This window comes from Pelobates fuscus, chromosome 7 (assembly GCF_036172605.1).
Source record: "Pelobates fuscus isolate aPelFus1 chromosome 7, aPelFus1.pri, whole genome shotgun sequence".
Lineage (NCBI taxonomy): Eukaryota > Metazoa > Chordata > Amphibia > Anura > Pelobatidae > Pelobates > Pelobates fuscus.
The window spans coordinates 199,846,892-199,863,577 of record NC_086323.1 but is presented as its reverse complement, the minus strand read 5'-3'; the positions used below and the strand labels follow the sequence as shown (position 1 = coordinate 199,863,577).

Here is a 16,686-nt window from a genome sequence, read left to right as displayed (position 1 = left end):
TAACACGTGTACTCCCCAACCAGGAGTAGTTCTGCATTCGGAAAACTATAACGAGATCAAGGGTCTGATGTCTTCCCTCTTGGCCTCAATTACTACGATCAGAACTAGGCTGGATAAACTGGAAACCCCTCAGACTGCGACAGTCACCTCGCCCATACCAATCCTCACTTCGGCTCTCCTCCCTCACGGTAATGACACTCCCTTAAACCCAATACCAAGCACATCCACCCACATCATCACGCCTGCGCATTTCGTACCCCCGACAATACGCAAAGACATTCTGGAAGGCAAGGACATAAACCTTGTATCTCTGCTGATCGCATCACAAGATGTTGTGGAAAACAAAGCATATTGCTACGGTGATCTTTCGGTCGTGCTAAAAGCCAGAGATCCCAGGCTCATCTGAAAACTCACCATACCTGAATTCGTCCTTGCCTTCGGCCTCTACCGTGACGTAATCTGTTCCACTTCCCCTCACCGTAGGGAGGAATTGGAATTGTACATGCACAAGTTGGTGGACCTAGGACACAAGTATGGGGTTTTTTCCTTCTATGATTATCACAAATCCTTTTCGGCCAAGGCGGCAGCATCCATAACTCAATTCAACACTCATACCAACTGGAGTAACCTGGATACAGAACTTTTCTGCCGCCATTTCGCTAGCCAAAAACCTCCATCCTGTGCCCTATGCGCCACTATCTCACACTCCACCAACTTGTGCCCAGTCGATCCTAACCTTCCTACCACTAGTCGTGCTACCTTCGGTTCCTCCACTGCAGAACACAGAGGATTGAAGGACAAGTTGGGCAGACAGATAGTATACCTTGGGAAAGCGCAGATCTGCAACAACTTCAATTCAGGAAGTTGTGGATTTAGCTCATGCAGACTGCTGCACGTCTACTCAATTTGCTTCAGGGCACATGCAAAAACGATGTCCCCCAATCGTCTGTACCCTAAACAATGACTAACCGAAGTTAGCATTGACAACCTGTCATTTTACCTCCAGGCACACCCTTCCCTTGACTTAGTCAACTTCCTCATTCAAGGCTTCACTGAGGGTTTCCACACGGGTCTAGTCACACTTCCCACAGGTATTCTAGAATGTCCCAACTTACAGTCAGCTATCCTTGACCCAATCACCACACAGTCACTACTCAAGACCGAACTGACTAACGGGTTTATCGTGGGCCCCTTTGCTCACCCTCCAATCGCCAGCTGGCGTACCAACCCTATAGGTATTGCCACTGGGAAGTCCAACAATAAAAAAAGACTTATTTACGACTTGTCCGCTCCTCATTCTTTAGCAACCCCCAGCATCAATTCATTAATACCTTCGGAAGAGTTTTCCCTGCAGTATACCACAGTAGACGATGCCATTCAATCCATTCTTAGGGCAGGGGTGGGAGCCTGGTTGGGAAAAAACGATATTTCCAACGCTTTCAAGCTCCTACCCATCCACCCATCCCTGTAGCACGTGCACAGCATCAAATGGGAAAACAAATACTACTTTGCCACCCGCCTTACCTTCGGAGCAAAAAGTAGCCCTAAATTATTCGACATATTTGCTGACACTCTATGCTGGCTACTCCTCAATATCACTCACTGTCCCGCAGTTCTGCACTATCTGGACGACTTCCTTACAATAGAATAACCTCAATCCTCACCAGTTAGTCTCCAGAAGACCTTGGCCCTATTTACAACATTGGGGGTACCACTGTCTCAAGCAAAGACAATAGGCCCTACTACAAAACTTACGTTCTTGGGTATTCACCTAGACACCGTTACATTACAGGCTAGTCTACCACGGGAGAAGGTGCAACATATCATTGAAATGGTAAAGTATTTTCTGGTGAAGGACACGTGTACCAGGTCAGACCTACAATCCTTACTGGGCACGTTGAACTTCGCCATGAAAATTATTCCTCAAGGCCGGGCGTTCATCTCAAGATTGTTGTGCCTTCTCCCGTTACTCAATACTGACTCCAGCACGTTATCAATAGATACTCACGCAAGGGCAGATCTACTTATGTGGCTACGGTTCCTAACTCATTGGAACGGGATAGCATGTTCATCACTCCTTTATCAGATTCCTCACCCGTCATCTGGACCGATGCAGCAGCTCACACAGGGTTCGCAGCAATCTATCACAATGACTGGTTCAGAGATTCATGGCCAGTAGAAACCCTAGGTTTACCCTAATTTCCCACTACATCAGCCCTATTCGAGATCTATCCGATTGTGGCAGCCGCAAGAGTATGGGGACACTTATGGCGGGGGAAAGCGGTAAAATGCTTTTCCGACAACAAACCAGCCTGTGACATAATAAACAAGGGTAGATCCTCCTCACTCACCATCATGAAATTGATCCGAAGGCTAACTTGGTTAGCAGCGACACTACAATTCCACATCACATGCATCCACATTCCAGGAAAAACCAACACAGCCGCTGATGCATTGTCTCGATTTAACTTACAGGTTTTCTTCAGGACACACCCCACAGCCAACTCCAGACCGGTCAGCACCCCTCCATTCCAAGACCTCATCCTGGACTAGAAAGACTGCTATCTCACAGCAGATACCTAGCCGGAGCAGCCCTATCCACAAACACATCCCGTGCATATAATCGAGCGTTTACCATATACACCAAATTCACGACAGACCATCAGATAACTGACACTCATTCTTTAGATTCCATTATTGCATTTATTTATTTCTGCCACCTCAACCTAAAATTATCATTGAACACCATTAAACTATATCTCTCGGGTATACAACATCACATCATCAGTGCCTACCCTAGTTCTAAACCCTTCATGTCTTCCTCGTGAAAAACATATTAAAAGGTATACTAAGATTAGACTTACCCACTACCTCTTCCAGACTTCTGATAGACGGTCCCAAGTTTCGCGCACTCTCCAATATTTTGGACTCCAAACCTTTTGAAACCCATACCAACCTAGTTATCAAGACAGCGACTTACCTAGATTTCTATGGGTTTTTACGTCCAAACGAGTTCACCACCAATAGTGTTTCGTGTCATCATCAGCTCCTCAACATTACAAATCTTCAGAGACACACAGATCACTACGTACTCACCTTAGGTCACACAAAAACTAATCAAATAGGCCCACCTACCAAGATCTGCTACTATCCCACCGGCAATCAGTGGTGCCCCGTCACAGTATTTGACACCTTTCTGGCTACTCTCACAGGTCTCAGTCAAAACGCCCCACTACTCGCATTACAAGGTTTACCCTTAACAACTGCCAAGTTCATTCAGTACATCAGAACTCTGTTCATCCGACTCTGCCTCAACCCCACAGGGTTTTCTGGTCACTCTTTCAGAATTGGAGCCGCTTCGGCAGCCTCAAGTCACAACGTACCCTCTCACATAATTAAAAGATTAGGCCGGTGGAAATCTGCGGTCTACGCCACTTACATTCCACAACCAGAAATAGAACTAAGATCAGCATTCAAAGGTCTTGCTATGTAACCTGTGTATAATAAAGTGAATTGTTTACTCCAACCTTTTTGCCCTCTTTTATTACAGGCCTACCCCATACGTCGGTTCCGGCACACCACAACCAACTTTCATATTCTGGTATAATCATTATACTTACGGCTTATGTCCTGGACTACAAATAGAAAGGCGTAACCTGTAATTGTGGGAGGGGTTACCCGGCTATAAAAGCTCAGGCCACCGCTAATTCAGCACTGGAATCACTGGGTTCATCCCTCCCACCACAACCCTCTATAACCATTCTTGGGTGGGCCCTCTTTTATCACAGGCCTACCCCATACGTCGGTTCCGGCACACCACAACCGACTTTCATATTCTGGTATAATCATTATACTTACGGCTTATGTCCCCGACTACAAATATATATATATATATATATATATATATATATATATATATATATATGTTTAAGGCTGTTTGGCCTTTATTTGTGGGAGGGGCTTGAATTAATTCACTCCCCTATATAAGGGACACCCCTTACCTGACTCCTATCGCTTGAGGTCAGCATCAGAATGATTTCCACTTCCGGGTCATCCAGACGCCATTTTACCGGATTACTCCATGAGGTTTTCTAAGCTGAGCTGTGTCAGGAATCCAGCCACAGGCTTTTCCGGCCTACCACCATCTTTCTTCAATCTATCGCCTTGTAAGGTGTCCAAGTGACTCACAAACCATAAGTCGACCTGGCCGTTAAGCCAGGCATCAGTCCCACGGCACCATGCACGGGTCAGGTCCTCACTTTACGGCTGCATTTTGTCTAAATCTGTCCTAAAACCATTGCATGTTCATGCATAGCATTCGTTTAAACTCACTTGTTTATATCTGTCACTGGCTCATTTCCAGCATTAGCATACTCCCAAACGGGAACACATTCTGTTTCAATTGCCTAAATATACTAGGCAATTCTGTGCGTGCATTCTCACTGCTCGTTTCGTTTCGTTTCCCTGACATACCAGGCTCACGGTTCGTGCAATTTTCTACCAAACGGGAACTAGTTCATGCATTTACTATTGTACTACACACACGTTTCGTGTGTTTACAACCCACGAACAGAACTTTGGTTTATTACAATGACTGTTACTAAGATATTATGTTCACTTATTGTATATTGTCAAACAGGCACTGTTTGTTTCCCTGTCATACAACTATAATGCTGGGGCATTGCTCACGAACAATGTTTCACATAAACCACACTGACCCCTACAGGTCACTCTCAAAATCTCATGTTAACCTTGCATTTGGATTAACCCCTTAAGGACCAAACTCTGGAATAAAAGGGAATCATGAAATGTCACACATGTCATGTATGCTTCAGGGGTTAAAGGGTATTTTACCATACAATCAGAATTTCTGACCCCTACTGGTCAACAGCAAAACTGTCTTCACATGTCATATACAATTACCAGCCAATATAAATTACACATAAGATTGTTTTAAACATAACCATAAACCATAAATTAAACTCCAACACTGGCTCAACTTCAGGTTTAATTCACAATAATTTACATTTCACATCAAGACTAACAGTGGTTCTATCAATACTGCCACCTACAGGTCTGTCAAGTACATTGACAATTTTCATGTGGTTTTTCATGGGGTTTTACAAACACAAAAACACTGACCCCATATAGGTCAACAGACAAACAACATTTCACATACCAATCAGTATCAACTACACTGCCACCTATAAGGCACTCGGCAGATCTCCAGTGCACTTGCATTTTGCAACACCATGTTCAGTGACAATTCAATAAGGCATACAACAATTCACATAGCAAGCAGTATATCAACATCTGTTATAAATACACATATTATTACACAGTAGCACACGCATCTGTATATACGTAACTGGTAATATGGTTCACATACATACAGCACTTAATGGGTTAAGATTGATACATATTTAACCAGTATGGCTATGATGTTTGATATTTACATATCACGGCACTTTACTTTCACATATACGTATGTTTTAAGATAAGCTTGGTCTATGCCATATTTCCTTATGCCATACGATTTTATCCGTTCAGGTTACAGTTACTACTAAAAAACCTATACGGATTGTCAGGTTCAATACCATACTACCAGGTACGTACACCTGCTCACGTAGTTATCCATCTCTTACCTTCCCTGGAATAGTAATAGTGTACTGGCAATTAGGGTTCTAGGGACCAATAGGTATTATCCCCTTTTTTCTATGCATTATGCTTCGGTTAGTGGTCCAACGAGGCCAACACCCCGCCTCACACTCGGAGGCATACACCCCTCCGGCCACTCGTGAGCTAGCCACCTCGCATTGTATCATAGAGAGGTCCTCACCTGTCACTCCCCTTCCTATTTTTCTGGTTACTGTCACCGAGAGGCCAACATCCTGCCAAAACGTTAGTTGTTCACACAAAATCCCCTCGCGCCAAGCATAGATAGAGCCTCTCAAGCTACTTGGCAACTAGCAGGGCCTCACCAGTCACCCAAAAACACCAAGCCTTACGGCTTAGCTAGCAAGCCGGTACAAGACCCCTGGGTGCAAATATATAATTGCAATCTTTATTGTTATTTAAGTATTTCTCAAAAAGATGGTGAAGAATCACCTCTTCCTGGCACCCGGCTAGAAGTGATACACCTTCAAGCAGAGGAGATGTGGCTCGGACCTAAGGAGGCGACACATCCCCTACCCTGCCACAGCAAGGAAAGCAGAGTTATTCAAACTCCTCCATACATCAACGGACAACACGGAGGCAGGGGATGGCCCAGCAACACCAACTCAGGTGACACCCAGGCCATGCTAGCCTCACTCATAAACTCATGAGCCAAAATAAAATTTACAACAGACTGGCATTCTCGAGTCGGTCACAGCCCTCACAAGGCTGGGCCTCACGCTACTGTACAACCAGCACCAACCGAAACTCTGTTACCTGGTACAATCAATTCTTGGTACAAGACGTTAACCCTGCACATATGATCCCGGCACATTGGGGAAACAAGGCATAAATATGTATGATGATGTATCTATGATGGTCAGACCCAGGGATTCTAGGTAAATCAGGAACTGACCATCCCTTGGTTGTGTTGGCATTTGGAATATGTAGAGATGCTTATTTGTGCAGGTACCCATACAGAAGGGATTTTCTCCCAAACAAACGGACGAGCACTCTCAGGCTCCAGGTACCAGCACCTCTGAACTACCAGAGACAATTGGTATTAGTAGTTGCATTGCATATAGACTGTTGCATATATGTTCAAATCATTCAGGGCACATGACAAACCATGTGTCCCAATACAACTTACAAATAACGTACTCACCATCTGTACACACCAATGCATTTTCAACACTACTGACTCATCACCCTTCCAGACTTGTAGCAGATTTACTAAGGCTCTGGAGCTTCAAAGGGCTCCCATACAGGTATCATAAATAAACCCTCAAGGAATATAGCATGCCCTCACTTACAGTCAGCACAACAGAACCATCGACTGTAAACACACTAATAGCCGAGATTTGCAGAGGGGTTTTAACTTGGGTTTTCCAATCTCCACCATTTACAGCATGGCGCCAAACACATTGGTATTGTCACAAGGGAATCTTCCCTTAAACAAAGACTAACCATAGACTTATTGGCACCACACACCTTCGCTACCCCAAGTCTCAACTCCCTCATACCCTCCGAGGAGTTTCCTTACTATACACTCACCATTGATCTACCTTTACAGCTATCACTCAAGCATGGGTTGAAGCTTGGTTAAGTAAGACCAATATCAACGCAGTAAACGGCTACCATCTACCCTACAAACTGGCACTTACATGGCATAAAATGGGCAATCCTTTCCCCGCTAAAAGCAGCTGCTGTGGCATGGGGTAAATCATGGTCAGGGTCATCAATCCGTTGTTACTCAGACAACTAAGCACATGTCATATCATCAACAAATGCCACTCATCATCCATACGATCATGGTATTGCTGGGGAACTCACTTGGTTGGCCACTTACCACATTTCTTTTACTTTCATGTACCAGGCGGGGGTATACATCCCTGCCGATAATTGTCTCATTTATATTCCAGGCATGTTCATCATACGAGAAAAAGTGTATATAGTGGAGCGCTGATTCAAATAAAAATAGATGAGATTAGGGTAAAATAGGAAACCTAACAACCTATATGATAAAAGGCAGATGCATAAATAAAAATAAAATAAACCCTTCTCCCTTAATAGGTCATGGAACTGTTCATCATACGCTTCCTACAGCCGCCCATACAGTCACGGCCACTCTTTCGTTCCAGAGACAAATCATGGATTAGACATACTCATGCAGCATAGCATGCACTATCCCACCTAGCACTTTCATCCCATACTTATAGAACGCATAACACAGCTATTCACCTGGCTTTAAAAAATCTCATTGGAACACGACATAGCTCAACCTGTGTCATAACATTTCTCCTAGGTTTTGCTTCATTTTTTGCCACCTTAAACTAAAACCATCTCACACACCATTAATTATATATTTTACAGGCATTCAACAACACAGGATAACCTATGTCCAACTACCATAACTTCATGCTATCATACCAGACAAGAATATACTCAGAGGTTTTCAGGAATCCATCCCTCCACGTTCCTCTCAGAGATTACCAATAGCCATCCAACTTTTCCATCCTTATCGGACCTATTAGAGTTACAACCATTCAATTATACTACCAAGTCGGCCATTACCAGCCATGCGCACGGCCTTTTATGCCTTTCTCAGGCCAGAGAATCCACTACCATAACCACCACTCAGACAGATCATTGTCTTCAACGATCCCACGTATGTAAACACATATATCATTACCTATTGGCTCTACCACATTCTTAAATGAGTCAACACGCACCAACAGTAGAGATAACATACTATCCTACCCACAACAAATGGTGTCCAGTTGCGGTCCTAGATTCCTACCTTCAAAATCATTAAAGGAATTAAATACCGTAATGAATTTAAGGAAATGTCTGGTTAATTTGTATATATTGTTGACTGTATTAAATCTTTGATTATTCTTTTTGCCCTCTTTATTTACAGGCCTACCATATCGTCGGTCTCGGCACACCACAACCGACTTGCTCCCTTTATACTATCCTACGCTTATGCTGGAACCTTACTCCATATACGGCTATTTGCCCCGAACACAAGTTTAAGGCTGTTTGGCCTGTATTTGTGGGAGGGGCTTAAATCAATTCACTCCCCTATATAAGGGACACCCCTTACTTGACTCCTATCGCTTGAGATCAGCATCAGAATGACCCTCCCACCCACTCCTCATTTCAACACTTTCTCTTTTCTTTCCATTTACTTTACTTACTTACTCCTTGGTGGGCCCTCTTTATTTACATGCCTACTGTATCGTCGGTCTCGGCACCCCACAACCGACTTGCTCCCTTTATACTATCCTACGCTTATGCTGGAACCTTACTCCATATACGGCTATTTGCCCCGAACACAAATATATATATATATATGTGTGTGTGTGTGTAACAATACGTGTAACAAAAACACCCCAGTTAGGCAGAAGGGAGCAGACGTGTGCTGCTGGAGCTCCAGCGGCCACGCACAAAACGACCTAAAATTCGCGATACGGAACCTGCGACCTGACCCACACTGGCCAATAATCGACTCAGGGCACCGAGACCGGCAGAATGACACCTCTCCCGAGGCTGTACGCCAAAGTCCTGAATACCCAGCCGTTGCGGCCTACTCACGAGGCGGACACGGGGGAGGCGGCCGCTCTCCCGTCGTCGCAAAGCATTGACAAACCCAGTTCCGGCTCCCGTTCCCCCCCCCCTATGGACCTGAGGGGGTTATCCCGGTCCCCACCAACACAGCGAGTAAAGAGACACTGATTGCAGCTGACTGCCCAGACTGGGGCCCTGGAAAGGCCGGACCCAGCAAGATGGCGGAGGCTGCATCCCAGCCTCCATTCATGCTGCCACAGCCGACCAACCTGGACCGGATATTCCAGAACTTCTGGGCCCGACTGGAACGACTCCTAACCGGGTCCCCAAATGGAGAGGAGATGAAGGCGGTGAGGAGAAGGGGAAGGAGTGGGCTGACCCCGGGTAAAGCTTGCCCCTCAACACCCACTGTACCCACTAAATCCCCACCTGGGCCGGAGGTCCCACGGAGACATCCTCCACAGCTTCAGCCACCACGTCGGAAGCCCGCCCGCCGGCGGCGGCGGCGAAACATCAGGGCCACCCACGGCGCCCACCAAGGGAAAGACGCGGCTCACATAGACGCCCGAGTCTGTGGCAAGAAGAAGCCGACCCCACAAGAGGCCTGGGGCTGGGGAAAAGCCCTCCCTTCCTCACGATCTCTCAGCACCGACCACACGTCGAGAGATGTCACATACAGTACATCCTCCACTCCAAGAGCAGCCATATACAAGCTTGATGACCCACCTCAACGACTCCCATCACGCCCAGGAAGCCACTGCATCAAATTGCCGTCCAGAGAACCCTCAATGGGTATTGACTGCACCCCCAGAACCCGGGACCGGAGGCCCCTGATTTCAGCCCCTGCCGTCTAACGCCCCACAACTGCTTCAAGGAGATCCAGAGCACTGGTGTCGGCTGAACGCCAACGACATCGAGTGAGGACTTAAGCATACCCGGTGCCCGACTACCAGCTTGGAACACAATGGGACTGACGATGCTCTGATTGCCACTGCTAACATGCATACTTCACTGATGTCAGACCTTTCCGTTTAGACTTTATTTTATGTTGGACGTTTAAAATGTTGAGATAGGACATGCAACGATCCTTAGTTTAACCGTATAACTATTTTAATGAACTACTTGGACTTCCTAGCTGCCATGTTAGCTTAGACTGTACAACGACCTAGGGAAATGCAGCCGACATTAGTTTGCGTTCACTCTATAGCGACACTGTGGTTTATAGATTCCGTGTACACATCTTGAAATAGTTCTCAACTAGCATGTACTGATGTTACTGTCTCTAACACGTTTATTGTTTTCAGCTGGAATAAGTTGTAAATGAGTGAAGCGTCTCTTAATGCGACTACCCCCTTCGCCTGGTCAGCCAGTTCATGTTCAAGATAGGAAAGTCGCATGCTCAGTACAGTGTAAAACACTTAGATTACTGTACATTAATGATCGTATTAAGCCTGTATGACCTACCTCTTACTAACATATGATCGCCAGCCTGTTGTGTTCTAGGCCTTACTAAACAATCTATGGTTCAGCCTGTCTCTTTAAATCTTTAAATGGAAAAAACGCAACTGTTTCATCTGTCATGGCACTACATGCGTAGCTGATCTAGCACTGTTCAGCAACAAGTACCTTTATTATTATTTTATTTTAATTTTATTAACCAAGCCTGTATTAATCTGTTTATATGACGTTTCTAAAAAACAAAAAATATGGCAGTCTTTCTTAGAGGTGTATTGTTCACTATCTTATTATCGTCAACTCGTGTTACCCCACAATGCCTCCTCTTTCTATTCTGTACCCCGTATCGCATATGCCATAATAAAAGAAATATTTACAAAAAAAAACAAAAAACACCCCAGTTAACCAGTATAATGGCTGCTTTTATTATTTGATCCTGAGGAAAGTTTTTAAGGACTGAAACGTTGATCGCTGGATTTTTAACCCATTTACAATACATTTTGACTTTTTATGTACCATGAGTGCAGCTACCTATTTGGAGGGCATCTACCGAACCTCCAATCAGCCTAACAAGCAATCATACGAATAATCCACACTCCAAACAGCCGAACAGGAAAAGTATACGATATGTGAACTCAGACTGTTGTTTGGCCTTCAGTAATTGTTTATTTGGGCTCATGGACTTTTAAAAGACCGTTTCTGGCACTTTAACTACCTTGGGAAAAGACCTGCAGTTTCGAATTGCACTTCGGATGCAGCTGAAGTAGTTGAAGTGGCCGCCATTCGAAAATTTTACACGTGGCGGCAGACATTTTGATTAATTCGAACGCAGTCAGCGGTGTGTGCCGGCAAATCTATGGAACTATTTTTGGCTACCCAATTGCACAAACACCGCTAACCTGGACCTTCTACTCCCCTACGACACTGCAGCTGGAGACTAAGTCCCATTTTTTTCAGGGTAAATTTGACCGACCACACATCCCAAATCTATCGGTCCAAAGGGACTTTTTACTATCTTTGGAACCCCTGAACGGATTTTTACAAATTCTGGATATGTTTGTCCCTAGGTTATACTGGTTATAAAAAAATAAGTTGTATTCATGTACAATATAAAATCAAGAAGTTATGAAAATATATAAAAATTTCACTTTTCAGCTTGGAGATAATTTAGTAGATTCATTTAATTATCTCCTAAGCAGAGGGGAGGAATTCACTGTAACTGCTGGGTGTGCTCTATTGTCATCTTGTGTACGATTGGTTGCTGTAACTGTATTGTCGGTGCCCCACAATGTGGGGATATTTATGGGATAATAATTTAACAGAGAGAATTACCCACTATTTTTAATTCTCAGATCCCAAAGAATGTTTATCGTTATAAGTGAAATGTATATCATATAATAAAATCACAATTTGTTATAAAAATAGATACAGTTTATTTTTATATTCAAATAATAATAATAATAAGTAACATGCGTGATAATAATCAATGGAAATTCAGTATAACATGAGTATGCAATACAATATGGTAATATAAAAGCAAAACATCTAATGACGAACGTAGTTTAGAATCTACACATTAGCCGTCAAGAAGATTTATGATGGGCTTCACAGAGACAAAGAAAAAGTTTCACAGAGATACAGAATTCCTCAGCGTGCAGCATAGAGCAATAAAACTTAGCTGGCAGTTAGAAATAACCCTTTCAATGCTGGCTAGACCTCTTCTAGGCATTAAGATCTACTCTTATGTAATTTGAAATAAAATAACATTTAAGCAGTCATTAACCATTTCCTTGAATTTATCCAATGAGAATCTACCTGTTCTATAAGCTGATATTTTTATTAATTTGCCTAAACAGATATTTAATCTTGTATTAGAGCAAATCAATACAGCTGGATAAATATCACGATATGATATGTCACATAAATACAGAATTAGTGTTTTATCTGCAGAATAAAAGTTTAATAATGTATTTCTTATTATTAAGATTTCTAAATATCGAAATTTGACTGTGATTTTATCCAGTCATATATCATGCTATTAATTTTAATTAATTAATGGAAGCCAGTATATTTACCAGTTAAGTAGATATTTTCTCATCAGATATTATCAGGTAGCTAAGTGTCAAGGAATGTTTCTCTCTTGCTCTGCATGGAGTGTCTTGCCCCTGACTGCTTCAATCTTTGAAATCCCTGAATCTCCTGCCCTGAATTTGAATGACCCTCTCTCCTTTCTCTTCATTTTTTCATGGGAAAATTCTCTGTTTGTCACTAAGTTAATAGACCAATAGCAAACACTGGGTGTGGTTTATCTTCTAAATCATGAATTTAGTATTTGGTCTCTAGATGGCAGTCTTGTCCCACTAAACATACCTATCCAGGAAAGAGTTAACTTTTCCTGGTGGCTATTTTGACGTCATTTACGTTATCTTTATGGTTGCTATAACTCAATTTTGTCCTTTCACTTCAAAGGGTCTTCTCAGACTATGCGTCTCCATTTTCTGTAGTAATTCCTAAAATTGACAGTTCTTAAACTTTATTTCAACTTCGACTATAATGGGACGTTGTACATATAGAAAGTAAAATTAATTATTTAATCTTCTCTGTCACCTATGTCTGGGTTAAGAATTTATTCTATTCCATTAGCATTTTAGACAGTCTGTCCACCCCCCGTTCTCATGTCTTATCTCTTTGGTTTGTTTATACAAGACATTCTTAGCCCTGGCTCAGTTTTAGTGTAACAGAAAGGATAGAAATCTTGTGTCTTTTGTTAGCTTGAAAATAACAAAATGGAGTCTGGTCTGTTCAAATTGACTTCAGAATATATACTTTGTATTTCTATCATAGCACAAAATGTCTGCCGATATAAATACCCTGACAACAAGGTCCAGTGGGTGGTGTCTAACCTGTAAAATCCTGCATAAAAGCAGCAATAAATGCTCAGTGGAGTCAGTTCTTCTTCACCCTTCAAAACGTAGCTGTGTCTCGTTGTTGAAAGGGAATTTGCAGCTTAATCACTAGCTCTTTTCAGAGCTCTGCCTCGCTATTGCTCCAGGGATCCAGCGGATGGACTTAACCTCTCCCCTACAGCCCAGCATCTTGCCCGGAGGAAGGACATTGCCAACGGCAGATACCCCTCATATTTCATAGTCATATTTCTTGTCTTTCATAAAAATATTGTCAGTTTTTCTAAGTATGGTAAACCATAAATAAGTTATAGACAGATTTCCTTTAACTCCCACTACATTTCCACCGACTGGTCAAAGCAGGTATCTACTACAGTTTCAATAGCACAACCTTCTAGTATAAGTGGTAGAGGCTTGGAGTGATATAAAAATAGTAGTACATACTTGGCACAACTTTCCAGTGGCAGAGGTAGGGGGATAACAGTGAAATTATGTGTTGCATGTGTTTAGAATATGTGATTAGAATGTATGTGATATACACAGTATCCATAATTTGCTCCTCTAGCATAAATGCAGATATTTGAGGCTTTATGGGCTAAATCTAATTTTGAAAAGCAAATGAAAGTAAAAAAAAAAAAGAGTATATACAATTTTGCTAGTAAAGGGGTTAATGCACACAAATACATGATTTCTTCACAATCATCATGACACCTGATGGTCGTATATCTTATATATTATGCAAATATTGTCTGTTTTTCTAAGTATAGCAAACAATTTATTGTGATCGATTTCCTTTAACACCAAATATCTTTCCTTCAGGTGTAATTGTCTGGAGTGGTGACAAGAACATAAATACATGAAGCAAAACTATGAAGAAATATTTTAATAACAGAACCAAGGAGTCTAACTCTGAAAAATCAAGCATTTTCTCAGATTCCTATATGTTCTCAAAGGAGATCGTAAACATAAATCCCAAGCCTTTCTCGTGTTCTGAATGTGGAAAATGTTTTGGGCGACATTCAACTCTTGTCATTCATCAGAGTACACACACAGGAGAGAAACCGTTCTCATGTTCTGAATGTGAAAAATGTTTTGTCACCAAAACGCATCTTGTTCGTCATCAGAGAACCCACACAGGAGAAAAACCGTGCTCATGTTCTGAATGTGAAAAATGTTTTGTCACCAAAACGCATCTTGTTCGTCATCAGAGAACCCACACAGGAGAGAAACCGTTCTTCTGTTCTGAATGTGGAAAATGTTTTTTCACCAAAACGCAGCTTGTCTGTCATCAGAGAACTCACACAGGGGAGAAACCATTCTCATGTTCTGAATGTGGAAAATGTTTTGTCAAAAATTCAGAGCTTGTCAGTCATCAGAGAACTCACACAGGAGAGAAACCGTTCTCGTGTTCTGAATGTGGAAAATGTTTTGTCACCAAAGCGCAGCTTGTCAGTCATCAGAGAACTCACACAGGAGAGAAACCGTTCTCGTGTTCTGAATGTGGAAAATGTTTTGTCACCAAAGCGCAGCTTGTCAGTCATCAGAGAACTCACACCGGAGAGAAACCGTTCTCATGTTCTGAATGTAAAAAATGTTTCAGCACAAATGCAGCGCTTGTCCGTCATCAGCGAACTCACACAGGAGAGAAACCGTTCTCGTGTTCTGAATGTGGAAAATGTTTTGTCACCAAAGCGCAGCTTGTCAGTCATCAGAGAACTCACACCGGAGAGAAACCGTTCTCATGTTCTGAATGTGAAAAATGTTTTGTCACTAATGCAGAGCTTGTCAGTCATCAGAGAACTCACACAGGGGAGAAACCGTTCTCATGTTCTGAATGTGGAAAATGTTTTCGGCAACATTCAACTCTTGTCAGTCATCAGAGAATTCACACAGGAGAGAAACCATTCTCATGTTCCATATGTGGAAATTGTTTTGGGCGACATTTAACACTTGTTAGACATCAGAGGACTCACACAGGAGAGAAACCGTTCTCATGTTCTGAATGTGGAAAATGTTTTCGCCAACATTCACATCTTGTCTGTCATCAGAAAACTCACACAGGACAGAAACCGTTCTCATGTGCTGAATGTGGAAAATGTTTTGTCACCAAAAAGCAGCTTGTTTGTCATCAGAGAACCCACACAGGAGAGAAACCGTTCTCCTGTTCTGAATGTGGGAAATGTTTTGGGCGACATTCAAATCTTGTCAGTCATCAGAGAACTCACACAGGAGAGAAAGCATTCTCATGTTCTGAATGTGAAAAATGTTTTGTCACCAAAGCGCATCTTGTTCGTCATCAGAGAACCCACACAGGAGAGAAACCGTTCTCCTGTTCTGAATGTGGAAAAGATTTTATCACAAAAGCAGATCTTGTGAGTCATCAGAGAACTCATACAGGAGAGAAACCCTACTCATGTTCTGAATGTAAAAAAATTTTCAGCACAAATGCATCGCTTGTTCATCATCAGCGAACTCACACAGGAGAGAAAGCGTTCTCGTGTTCTGAATGTAAAAAATGTTTCAGCACAAATGCGTCGCTTGTTCATCATCAGCGAACTCACACAGGAGAGAAACCGTTCTCGTGTTCTGAATGTGGAAAATGTTTTGTCACTAAAGCGCAGCTTGTTCGTTGTCAGAGAACTCACACAGGAGAGAAGCCTTTCTTATGTAGTAATTGTGGGAAATGTTTTGCTAGTAAATCAGAGCTTATCAGTCATCAAATAACTCACACAGGTGAGGTGATTTTATAATGCATCTATGGATTAACATTGGAATAAAATATCTTGTATTGTGATGTTTTATCATGCTCACACAATAAATAGTAACTTTGATAGTAACAGTCAATGTACATATGATGCATTGGTATTGTGGCACCCCCATGCCATTGCCCGTATGTGCCTAACCTGCATTGCCAACTCTGCTTCACTTGGTTGCAAACTCACCAGCAACCCAGGATACATTGTGGTTGTATGTCCTGGCTGTTACAGAGTATACTAAATAGCTTGTTCCACTGGTAATACATTTCAATGAAAATGGTTGTTTAGCATGACATTTGTATGATTCCAACCAAGACCTCAGCAAACAGACAAGACACATGATTCTT

At 42.6% G+C, this 16,686-nt stretch overlaps 1 protein-coding gene across 3 annotated transcripts in view; it reads left to right on the top strand.

The window, feature by feature from the left end:
• Positions 1-16,420, top strand: part of LOC134568451 (oocyte zinc finger protein XlCOF7.1-like) — an 88,836-nt gene extending 72,416 nt beyond the window's left edge. For 2 of the 3 annotated variants that reach the window (XM_063427045.1, XM_063427048.1), the window contains exon 2: positions 14,403-16,420. In XM_063427045.1, the coding sequence (XP_063283115.1) occupies positions 14,453-16,333 (1,881 nt within the window). In that variant the 5' untranslated portion in view covers positions 14,403-14,452 and the 3' untranslated portion in view covers positions 16,334-16,420. Of the gene's footprint in view, positions 1-13,589; positions 13,827-14,402 lie in introns of those variants that run through there. The other variant, XM_063427049.1, reaches the window with a different exon arrangement.
• The last annotated feature ends 266 nt before the right edge of the window (positions 16,421-16,686 follow it).